This window comes from Scomber japonicus, chromosome 6 (assembly GCF_027409825.1).
Source record: "Scomber japonicus isolate fScoJap1 chromosome 6, fScoJap1.pri, whole genome shotgun sequence".
Lineage (NCBI taxonomy): Eukaryota > Metazoa > Chordata > Actinopteri > Scombriformes > Scombridae > Scomber > Scomber japonicus.
The window spans coordinates 14,919,614-14,932,499 of record NC_070583.1 but is presented as its reverse complement, the minus strand read 5'-3'; the positions used below and the strand labels follow the sequence as shown (position 1 = coordinate 14,932,499).

General features: G+C 39.8%; 1 protein-coding gene across 2 annotated transcripts in view; it reads left to right on the top strand.

Annotated features, from left to right (window-relative positions):
- The window catches only part of gramd1bb (GRAM domain containing 1Bb), a 75,614-nt gene that overhangs the window by 44,558 nt on the left and 18,170 nt on the right, over positions 1–12,886 (top strand). The window contains exons 4-6 of one of the 2 annotated variants that reach the window (XM_053321410.1): positions 6,110–6,320; positions 8,578–8,598; positions 12,433–12,453. In XM_053321410.1, the coding sequence (XP_053177385.1) occupies positions 6,110–6,320; positions 8,578–8,598; positions 12,433–12,453 (253 nt within the window). The remainder of the gene's footprint in view (positions 1–6,109; positions 6,321–8,577; positions 8,599–12,432; positions 12,454–12,886) is intronic. The other variant, XM_053321411.1, reaches the window with a different exon arrangement.

The following is a 12,886-nucleotide window of genomic DNA, read 5'->3' as shown; positions in this document are numbered from 1 at the left end:
TATGAGGGTGTAATGCATTTTATTGTGGGTGTGTGTTTGTGCAATTGCCGGTGTGCGTGTGAGGAGAAGACTAGATGGGTGGAGTAGGATGGGTTAGGTTATGTGGGTGCATTTAAATGTAGAAGTGGTTAAAATGGTAGTATGTTATAGATTAGGTGTGTAATGTTGCTAAGTTTATCAGTTCAGTTCAGTTTCAGTCAAAAAGGTGTGAGCTGTAATGTATTTCTGAGATCTATGGGCTTATGTCCTCGCGCATGCCCATGTTTATGTCTGCTTCTGTGTACTGTAGCGCATTCCTGTGCGTGCATGCGCAATGGTTGCTGGTGAGCATAGTGTTCCTCATGGCCTTTTCATAGCGAGCAGAGCTGAAGGGCCACTGCCAGATGGGTATTTTCCAGGGTCAGCAAAACTGTGAAAACAAGTGGGGCCCTCAGAAAGGCCCGGAACTCTGGGCTATTGTCAAACTGAACGTTTGGACAGCTTGAGCCGGTTGGATTTAGAGCTTTAGAGCTTATTTAAAGAAAAGACTGTAACAAAAGTGGCACAAGCAGCATGTTTATTTTCCTTTTTTATTTTTATTTTATTTCTCTTTATGCGTAAGAACTTGACCTACTTTGAATGACTGTGACATGCAGGGATCTGGTCTGATCAACACCTTGAAGTCAGTCTACTGTCTGTCTGTGCAGAGCTCTGTAATGCAGATGAATTCTGTGTTGGAGCCTGAGGGTCCCATCCTTCTCACACACTATGCAAATGAACAGGCTGTGCTGTGCAAAATTAGAGATTTTAGTGTTTTTAATGATCAAGTAAGATGTTAGCCATGCTAGATGCAGCATGTGTGGATCCAAATCAGCTGGAATACATTGCAGGAATGTTTTGCATTTTATTGTTTTGTATCAATTTAATTTTCAAAGCATTTGAAATTACTGCTATATACCACAAATCATCGTAGTTAGTATGTTTTAACATTTACTATCAAGTATACTTATATATTCATGAATTTACTTATTACGTTTAGATTTTGTAACTATAGTAATTTCTATGGAGACATAGTGTAATTACTTTAGTACATCACAATATGTTGCACGTACAAAGAAATCAGTCAATAAATGTGTACAAATGGAGACTGAGTGGACCATGATGCACTGTCTGTCACATTGTCTCCCCACTGTATTTCCCGCTCAGCAGCATCAGAGCCTGTGGAGTATATTTAGTCACACGCTCTGAATATTTAAACCACTCTCTCTGTTCACTGTTGCTATAGTGATATTCATTCTGAGCTGAGCTTTGTTTGAGCTCTGTAGTTGTGTGGGCGGTGCTCTAAGTGATATGGCATTTTAATTTATAAATTGTTTGTCTGCTCTCGCTATATATCATTGAAGGTAAATATGAACTACAGTCTTAGTATCAGATCATCAACTCCATATATCAGTCGCTGATCCAAATGGACTGAGCACCAATTTCAGTATGTTAAGCACACTTTTTTGTCATCATTACACCCCATGGCATGGGATCTCCATGGCATTAGCAATGGCTTGTACATCACTGAGTGTGTACAGTTGTTAGACAGGTAGCAACAGCTGTGTCTATTATTCTACAGCTGAAGAACTCATTGTTCATCACAGCCCAGGGATAATGCACCAGCAGGTACTCTTGCATTATGTCAAACTCGTAGTGTTTTGTTTCCTTGAGTATTCACTAACAAAGGCATCTATGATAGATGCTTTTGTTTTTCTCCTCTGCAGGCTGGTCTCAGCTGCATGTTCACTCCATCCACACTACCACGCCAGTTCAAAGAGCAAACTGTTGTGAGAATGACTGATCAGGCTTAGTCATTCATATGCTGATGATGGATGCATGCCCTCATTCTTCTCTGTCGTGTATCTGGAAAGGCGAGGTGATCCGTGAATTCCTCTTCTGTGTGGGGTTCCTCTACCAGGAAGATCCTGTCAGCTTCTACATGGAGTGAAACCATGATAGAGGATGAATGTTTTGGTTTATGTAACTGGTGTGAATATCAGTGCATCTGAGCATATGAACCAAGCTGTAACCAAGCTGCAATGGACATGGATGATCTTGTGGCTCACAGAGCACCACTGCAGCACTGACTGTTTGTCTGTGTAAGGAAGAGAAGTTTGTTTACTCGTGATCTGGGATTAGGGTGGTGTGTTTTCCAACTATGATGTCATTCTGCCAGGTCATTGAAAGAAACATAGTGATTGATAATGTATTTTGAGTCAAATATTCTCAATTAGGTGGCTGGTGGAGAACTTTCACCATGAGATGCAGTGGTTCAAGGTTCAAATACGAACTCAACTGGAACTGCTTTTATTGGCATAAAATACAACAATCTGGCCCTTTTACAATAGTTGGGGATACTCTGCTGCTGAGAAATGCTGATCCGCTTGTCAAGCTGCACCTGTCCTGCTTAACAAAGCCAATCGTCAACAACGTGCCAAAAGTTACTGATGATCAGCTTTCAGCTTAATCACCACATCATATGTAGTCACCTTTGCACATGCTGCACGTACACAGGCTGAAACAACTATTTTTAGTTTTAGTCGTTTTTGACCTGAGAAACATAGTTAGGGCTCTGTAATCAGTCGGTGTGAAGTGCCTTGCTTCACTCATGATCAATTCAATTACATCTTTGCATTCCCTTTTTTTAAATAGATTTTCCTGTTAATCTGAGCCCAACAGTCTCATCCTGAGGCTCTTATTTTTTAAGAATATACAGACAATTGTAGATGGACAGGAACAACCACAAAAGAGGCTCCCACAAGTATACTGGTGACCTTAGACAAGAGAGAATGGCCACAAGCAAATATACAACATGTTTAATAAGCAGCCCACTGCAGATGATGCTGAAATTATCCTGGGAAGAGACACATTTCATCACTGTGTTGCTCTGAGTGAGGAGAACTGTGGCCCAGTGTTAGAAATGATTCAGTGATATTAGACAAACAGAACCGGAGGGCATCCCTCTCTTGCCGCATAATGATGACTATTGATTGGCAGTCATCCGCATTACAGCTAAGCACTGTGTGTATAATTAGTGTGAAAACAACAAAAACAGCACAAGTCTCACCTGCTGCCAGTCTACTTTAATCTTAGACTCACACACCACAAGCTCAAAGGGATAACTCAACTCTGCTCTCATATGAGAGGAAGTGGAGGTGCCTATGGGAGACAGGGAGGGCGAGGCAGGGAGAAGCAGCGCTGAGTTATATGTGCTGCATAAATGGTTAGATGATATATTCAAAACTCATGCTTAGCTGTCATATAAGCTATTGCCAATGATTTGTTAAATAACAGTAAATATATCATTATTAATATAATAGATAGAGATACATTCCAACCAGTCAAACAATTATTTTCGTTTACATTTGTCATTAAATCTGGAAATTTATTTACAAGAACAACAATGCAGAAAGTAAAGACAGCTTTTTCTTAGCCATATTTATTATTATTTTAGCAGAATTTAGCATAATGACCAATTATTCATTGAATATTATATTGGTTACCTTAGTCCCTAAGTGTATGTCAAAATGCAGGAAATGGGATTCAAATCAAGGACCCCCAAAAACCCTGCTTATCGTGCCCCCCAACTTCTCAAACTGAAGTTACATCTCTGACACTGGTCTGGTCTCACACTACAGAGCATCCACCATACTGTCCCCTTAAGTGCTTTATAGTGGAGACAGGCCACTTTGCCTAACATAAAAACCACCTCTGCTCACATCATAAAAGATTAATACACTTATGTAATAAAACATCAACCTTCAGGGGAACAGCAGAGGTCAGCGTGACCCATGTAAAGGCTGTCATCTGTGAACTACTATGAAGACGAGATGCATCAACATGTGGTTGGCTCATTTGATTGCTAAATCATTTCATGGGTGGAAATGTTGTCATGGTTCATGTGTCTGCCCCAAACCAAGCACACAAAAAGGTTTACACCAACATGTGCAGAAGGGGAAATTGATATGTTCTCTGGAAGACAATGTTGATCCAACAACCACTTTGGTCCAAACTGAAATGTCTTAACTGTCAGATGGATTGCCATGAACCTTTGTACAGACATTCATGTCCCCAAAAAGATGAATCCTTATGACTTTGGTGCTATTTAGACATTTAGAATGAAATGATGCATTGCCATATAATATGTTATAATATGCACAAATTCATGTCCCCTCAGGATGAATTAGGTGATCTCTTGTCATCTCATGTCATACTGTCATCAGGTCAAATTTGAATTGTTGTTTATGACCAAATACCTGCAAGTACTTTGTATTCAGTGTTAATTTGCAAACATGGTATATGTCAGCTAAAAATCTTAGCTTTGTCGTTATGAGCATGTCCATTATGCCTACATACAGCCTGACTGAGCCACTAGCATGGCTGCAATCTCACACACACTGTGTGTGTGTAACCCAGACAGTCTCCTGGCTCAGACAGAGATTATTATGCAGGCTGAATATCAATGTATTCTGCTTCCTGCCATCTTAGTGTGCATTTGTTAGTACCAAGATATACACTGACATAAACCAGCTGATAAACCATTTCTTCATATAATATTTTTTTATGAAAATGTGAAAACAAAGGTTAAATAGAAACCTGGTGGATTATAAATGTAAACTACAGCTCTGCACTAAGGAGGCCTGTGGCATTCATTGAGCTGTGGTGGTTGTATATACGTACTTCAAATAATAGATGTTCAATAATAAACAGCTGTCAAAGAGAAATGTCCCTGAAATTCACTCGTAATCAGATCAGTAGCGACTAGTCAGTAGACAGCACAGAGTACACAATGTACAGTACAGTCTAAATGACCATCCACTGAACAGCAGACCATTTGGTAATCATATAAATTGATGTCAGAGGTACCATCATACACCAGGCCTACATGATCTATCCTCTTCCATTAAACCGCTGTAATGTCCTTGCATTGAGCCAGCTACTGGTAGAGCACACCCTGACAGTCGGACAGAAGCTGTCAACGCTACTCTCTATGATTCGGTGCTCTAAGCCGCGCTGAAGTCCTGAATGTAACAGTAGATCAGTAATTCATGGCCACTAACAGCAGACATTGGCTTGCAGTGACGTAAAGGCTTGCATAATGCTATGCTTCAAGTAACCGAGCCTGGCGGGCACACTGCTACACAGATCACTTACAGAGCCTTTTGTTAGCTTCTGTCATTGTGAGGAGGCGGCTTCTCTGAGCCACTGATGTGTGTGTATGTGCCTGTGTGTGTGTGTTTGTAAAAGAGGGTGTCTAAGGCTGAATCACAGAGGTTACCTGATAGCTTTGTATACAATGGAAGGACAGGGACTACCTGTCTTAAGACAACAGTCTGTCCACTTGGCTGCAGAGCTATTAACTGTATTAAAGCAAATCCCCATGTTAAAGTCAACATGCTCCTCAATTTCAGATAACAGAATCATCTACTTTAATAGCCAGAATGATGCTTTCCACATGACACCGTATCTCTGATCATTCAATCCTTGTTTTGTCTGGTACAGTTGTTTTGCTACAGCCATGGAAACTGTTTCAGTTTATCGAGAAAAAGAGGCTGAAATATTATTGTACAGCCTCATATTTCACAGAATCTTAAATAAACAGTTCAATAATGGTCAGAGTTGAGTTTGAAAAGTTGGATGTTTTTCCACATGCAGTACAGTTCTTAATCTAATTGATGTTGCCCAAAAATACATATAGATTTTTTTGTTGCTTCCAACGTGTGTAGCATTAGTGAGAAAATCCTCTGGTCATATGTAGCGGTCTGTTTCCCTCTCTGCTGCTGTTGTGTTGTTGTTGTTGTTAGTTTCCAGTATTATGGTAGCTGTTATTAGCCAGGTTAGCACATTGTACTTCAAGCCTGTTAAGCCTCAAGTGATGTAAGTCTGAGGAGAGACTGTATGTGCTGTTCTGCTGCCACACTGGTGTATATTTTTAAAGTACTGACACTAACTTTCACCATGTCTACATTTATGTATCCAAGGGAATATTGGATTATATGATGTACTTTATAATGTTAAAAACTTTATTAACTCTTGACATTAGTCAGCCATTTTTCTCATCCCTCTTTCTCGCTCTCTTTTCTTTCAGCACTGCCAGTAACTCAAACAAGAGCACACCCGCTTGCTCACCAGTCCTGCGTAAACGCTCGCGCTCTCCTACACCACAGAGCCAGGAGGGTGAGAACATGGTAGAGAAGGGTTCAGACCACTCCTCTGACAAGTCTCCCTCTACGCCCGAGCAGGTTGTCCAGAGAACTTATTCCTTGCAGTCAGCACGCAGCGGGGGAAAGAACTCAAAGGTGAGGCACTGTGAGACGCTCCTTCTTTACCCGTTTCCTCGGCTTGTTCACTCAGTACCTGCTTGATAGAGATATTATATTTAAAGCATATTTAACATCTATTGCTCAGCATTTGGAGCACTGAAACTACATGAAGCTCCCAGCTCTTTTGAGAATGTTCAACGTGAGTCCTCTCTACTGAATAGAGTTGGCGATGTGAAGATGTGAGATTCACCATACAGCACATTTTTTTACGCAAAATGAATGTCATGAAAGGTTTCACTGTGAGACATAAGGTGCCAATTTTACAAGCATGGATTAAAGTTGAACAGGTCAAGATCAGGATCAAGACACTTTTTTAGAAACTATGCATTATCTCTTACAAGTCCACTTCCGTTGACCTGAAGTATACATCAACGTTACACATATGCCAACATTTGACACCTGAGCTCATAACCACACAAAGTCACATTCACTTTAATGCAAATTCAGTATGAAACATGAAACAGTCACACAACATATAGATATGCTTTCTCTTGTGCAAAGCAGAATCAAATCAATAACAGTGAAATATGCTCAGCAGCTGTGTGCTTTTTATAGTGATTTTATTGCTTTCATACATAGCCTACTGACTACAGCTGATCATTTTGCATTAGATTTTATATTGTCTTCTTGAGTCTATGATGCTCTGGCAACTATTGCTGTCACATGAGCAGTCAGTCAGAGTCGGCCCAGCTTTATTCAGATTGATGTGTCCGTTATGATCGGTTATTTACTTGTGCGTACTGCTGTGTTACTAGTGAGATGTAACTATCACTCTCCCCCCTCAGGAGAGATTGCACCCTTCCTCTCCATCCCAGCCTTTCATTTTTACATCTCATATACTCCTTAGCCTCTTTATTTCTCTTCCAAATAACTACAACGTGATGATAAGAAAAGACAGTCTAGTGCTGAAATGCTGTCACCCAATGCTACCATCAGAGCATTAATAGAGTACTTTAGTTGAGTGAGTTGGTTTTAGCTTAACTTGGTTTTATTTGAGATGTCACATACTATCAAATCAAGTGTAGGTAAGGAGTCATGTCTCCATTTGTTTGTTTGACCAAACTTAGGTTCACTCACTCTTGGGTTTTTTTTATAATGATTGAACCAAACTTGAGACAGGATCTGGACAGATGCAGTTAGGTCTAAGGCACGCAGTTTTAGTTGGAGCTTTTGATAACTAAAATTTTGACTAAAGCTTTAACTAAAGCTATGTGGTCCATGCCATATTCATATGCTCAATATCCATTTTCCTATTCCAAAAACTAGCCATGTTTTGGTTTTTTTCACCTTGGCCAAGAAAGTTCGTTTTTGCCCACACCTTATCAGCAGATTTCCATGAGGCACTGCACATAGGCAAGTCATGAGCCAAGCCATCAGATATTTCCAATGATTTATAATTTTACTGTAATCCAAAGAATATATTTGTACCTTTAAGAAATGAATCATACCTAAAAATCAAATGGCAGGAATTAGGTCTTAAGGTGTAGCAGCAAGATAGTGAGGCTTAAAGAACTGGCTGTTATGTTATGTGTGTTTTCTGATTACTGGTTAAAGACACCATGCTTTTACAGTAGTTGTATGCATTATAAAAGTGTATGGGATGGCACTAGAAGTCAGACATGGTTTAGTTCTGAACAGTGACTGCAGAGTTGGAGAAGTTGAAAAAAAGAACAGGAAAGAAAGTCTTTAGATTAAATTCAAATTAGATAACACGAAAGACAAGTCTTCAGTCTTTTTTTTTAATTCAGCCCAATCTTTACTTTTTAGGTGTTGTAGATCTTTATTTAACCTGTATGCTCCTTCTCATTTGTATCTCCCCTCTACAGTTGGAAAGTCAATGACGAATTATATTTTTCACCAGTTGAGGTTATATCACAGAAAGAGCATGTGACTCTAATGTTTTGAATCCTCCCTAGATGTTATGAAGCCATCTCACCCCCTCTTTCATTTACCTACTCACTCTGTCCTCATCCGTCTACTGATTTTAACTCACCCGTCAGTCTTTTTTTTTTCATCCATTCATTCATTTCTTCGTCTCCACAACACAGTGTGCACGTCTTCTCTTTATGCTGCTGCTGTTGCTACATGCCATATGATAATGTGTGCCATCTGATAATGACTGTTCAGCTCTTCTGTTGGTACTTTCAGCTGTTTTCTTCTTGCAGTTTATTTTGTTTTATTTCTTTTTTTTCTATCTGAATTTTTCTTTGTTCTTCTCCTGATTGCATGCTAGTCTCACAAGCGACTTTCCAAAGTAAGCATTACTCTTTTTTCTGTTCTTCAAAATATTTCTGTCCCCCCTCCCCTCCTTACCTCTCCTCACTTTCCCTGTGCCCCAACTCTTGTCTTGTGAGCTGCTCTGTGGAAAATGTTCCAACCCTGTTTGCAATGCTTCACTCTGATCCCAGCTTGCCCCTGTGCACACTGCAACCATTACAACCACCATCTGCACCCATGATCATAGCAGATGGGGGAAAAAACATCTTACAAACCAACAGCCAACCTCACTCACTTCCCTTCCTTTCCTTTACCTTCCCTTTTCTTTCCTTTCCAGTGATATGCAATGTAGCAAATTCCTGATTACATTTCCAAATATTTTATGGACCTCTAAATATATGATGCGCTTTTTTTTACAATGTAAATATAGAGAAAAAAATAATAATAATGAGCAAATATACATGTCACGAAGAACCATCATCTTAGATTACAAGATGCCTGTGTGCTGTCCTTCTCCTTAGAAACGTTTACATTTCGGTAATGAGAGCTTTATATCTGTCATGCTGAGTAACTGCCCCGCTACAGATATACTGCAGATAAACTCTTAAGAATCCTGCCAGCATCGCAGCTTAGAGCTCCAGGACTTCATCATTATTTGAGCAGCCTCTCTCTCTTGCTCTTTTTCTCACACAGCGTGCCCAACCCCCCCATCCCCCTCTCCCTGTCGTGTAAATGTACTGCAGACTGGTGTCACATTTTAGTGTATCGCCCATACTGCTGCCTCATCAATTCAAGTTGTTTCTTGTCAGACTTCATCTCACTTTTTTTTTTCCACCGTCACCACACTCATTAAAATTTTTGCTGATTATATAGGGTCAAAATGTCATCGACACAGACAGAAATGGGAGACAATAACTAGCTAAATGATGCACAATCCGTTTAACATACATACATACACACATACCCCAATCAATTACATCACCCTTTATTTCTGTGCCAAGCCCTCACCACCCCCCTCCCCTTCCCTATTGCAACACCACCCCAGCCCCCACACACCCCCCCCTCTCCCCCCCACGTGAGCTTCTGTGGTCAGCGATGGTCACATGACGTGAGGTCATCCCAGCAACGTGAGTTTGATCACCCTAACCCTAATGCAATCCAAATAAAAGAGTGCATTCAACAAAAGGGGGGCACCCTGCCTTTCCGCAGAAAGAGCCATATGAAGGCGGCAGGGACGAGGTTTCAACAATAATCAATCTGGCTTACATGCAAGCAAAGTGAAGGGTCATTTAGAGGCACAGTAACATATTTTTACGTCAGACCTCTGGAACTGTTGCATTGTAAGGCAGTGATGTAAGAGTACAAAATCATTGGACCCTCTCTCTCATTTTCTCTTTCTTTCTGTGTTCATGTTGCTCACTGCTTTGGTTAACATTTTGTTTTCTCTTTAATTTTCTTTCAGTATGACAGACTAAACCTGATTAAAGTAAGCATTTCTTCTTGTTTTCATTTGACCCATTGACAACCCCCTCCCCCCTGCTGGCCCCCATTAAACCCCTGGCCTTCCACCTCCTCTGTAGATGTGCGACTGTAGGATCCCTTTTGATATATTCAGTCCCTTGTGTCCTCTCCAATGCTTTCCATCCCCCAAATGATTGTGAAAGGATTTTTTTTTTTAAAAAAGGTCTACATCAAGAGCTCTGCATTATGTTAAGTCTGTTGTAATGTGACAGCTGTTTTTTCTGATTCTGACAAATTGACAGCACTGTACTATGTGTTTGTAGTGACAGCCATCACTTTCACATTTTACAGTCGAACAGTTGTGTTGTAAAAGCCATGAACACATTTGAAAGCCTCCTTGAAGCTGAGAGATTTTTTTTCCTCCAGTTTACCACCTAAACTTTTTAATTTTATTGTCAAATATAAAACAACAAAGATACTACTGGAAACAAGGCCCTTATGAATGCAATTTCAGGCTGTGTATATCCAGTGCTAACCCAGAGCCCCATATATGGTGATATTTGAAATAAATAATATAGTTTAAAGTTTAACAGACAGACTCAAATCGCACAGAAGTCCCAGGCAAAAGTTTATGTTACTGCTGGTTAGTCTCTCTCTTTCTTTCTGTCTCAGTGTGTCTGTCTGTTAAACAGACCACACATACAATCACAGTAAAAAGTCTCTCTGCATGTAAACAATGCTGTCATAAATCCCACACACTCACTAGCATGCAGTCACACAAAGTCAAACACAGTGGCACATGCATACACACCATCTTATCCAGACAGTAGCCTCAAAGTAATTCCTCCCTCATGTCTCTGTCACCTTCATATCAGATTAGCCCACATTAGCCCAGCTATCGTCACAGCCAGGCCCCAGGCCTGCCACAGTCCTGCAGCTCACTGCTCACTAACACCACAAACTCAGTAGATAACCACCAAACACTGTCAGGCAGAGCAAACTCAGATGAGTGCAAGCACTGAAGAAAATTCAAAATATTTCAGGTTTTTGAAAAAGAGACATACATATAGCATTGTTATATTTATGTTGTGATGCGGTGATGTGGCCATTTGTAAGGCTGCTTGTCAAGTAAGTGTAAGACATATTCAAAACATATTCTCACTCAACCGTCACTTAAGCTATGATAATCATTTTCCAATCACAGGCTATTATCAAGTTTATAACAAATACATAATAAATACAGTAAAGTTTAACTGTGTCTTGCTCAGGAAATTCTTTAATGTAATTAGATGTAACTAAATGGTTTCAGAACATTAGAAACAACATTTTGTCTCTGGTGAATGTAGTTATTACAGTGAGTGTTGCTTCAACTTAAAATATGCTCCTTTTATTTATGGTACTACTGTAATCAGACACTGGATATCACTTCTTACCCCATCTCTTCCCACTCTTCTCCACCTGAATACCCTTCCCTTTGTTTCCTCTGAATGATCACCTGCATGTTTCCCCTCCGGGACTTTTGCTCCTACACTGTTAGAGGCAAAACTGTGTTACATGTGGCTGGAAAATGTTTATTAAGATGCTGTGTATCTCTGCTGCCCTCTGCTGTTATAAAACTGCAACCAAATGTATGGGTTGTTTATGAAGAGCACACAGATTCATAAATGACTGTAAGTGACCAATGGATGAAGTGTTTGAATCACGTGTAGCAAGAAATACACATTTTAAGTCACATAATGGAGGTTAAGGAATAAAATCCTGTCTTTCATTCACAGTTTAGTTTTTCTTTAAGAATATTTCACAAGTGTACAAATCAATTTCTTAAATTAGGTTATGTGATAGTATATTATACATTGATAGAAAGTATCACAGAACTTGAGATATGGAAGGAAATCTCCTCAGATACGTATGCAGGACTAAATGGTTTCTTAAGACAGAGAGATAGACAATTTGCATTTCAAAATGAAATATATAGCCACACAGTTTTGGGGTGAGATTACTTGCAGTTCTCGTCAGAAATGAAAAAGATTTTGTCTTCATGAATTAATAAATGATTTAAAGGTCTTTGTGCCATTCTGTTAACATCAGTATAATTTCAATGTTGATGTTAGTGAACTGAAAGAGAATTTCACCCTGATGTCCAGTGTATAAATCAACACTGTAACAACAACTGAGTATTCAAGACAACTGAGTGTTCAAGACAATTGAAATGCTTCCAGCTTTTAAATAGAGTTGAGAGCTTCCTGTAATTCCTGGCAGGGAGGAGTGCGAGGTACAGTTTGACTTTCACGCTTGCTGTAACGTGTTATGATCTGTACGTGTATGTGTCCACAAGTCTGCTGCAGTATGTACAACTTATGACTTAAAAACAAATCTCCCTCTCTCTTTCTCTCTCTCTCTCTCTCCACAGAAGAGCCAAAGCTGGTACAATGTAAGTAATGCCTTTTTTCCCTATATTACCAACATGTGTTTGTAATTGTGCAGTTCATTTTTAAAGGTGTGCTTATGTGTGTGAGAGTGCGTGTAGTCTATGTTCTGGTGTATGTACTCACGTCATGTGGGTAACTCCTGGAAGTCTCTTTGCTTTAGTGAAAAGTGTTGCTTGGAAAGGTCACTGTCCTTGACCCTGTTTACCATAGCATCAAATCACTTGTGTGGGTTATTGGTCCTCCAGGGTAGGATTAGCTTGATCTTAACAGAGGTGGACCCTTCTGATGCAGGGAATCAAAGGAATGAGAAGAGTAGAGCAGGACTATCTTGAGAATTTTCTTCGACAGAACAAGAGTATTGCAGTTTTACATTATACCACCAGATGGTGTGCTAACCCTATTTCTGACACCATCATAATTCTTTCAGAAATGGTC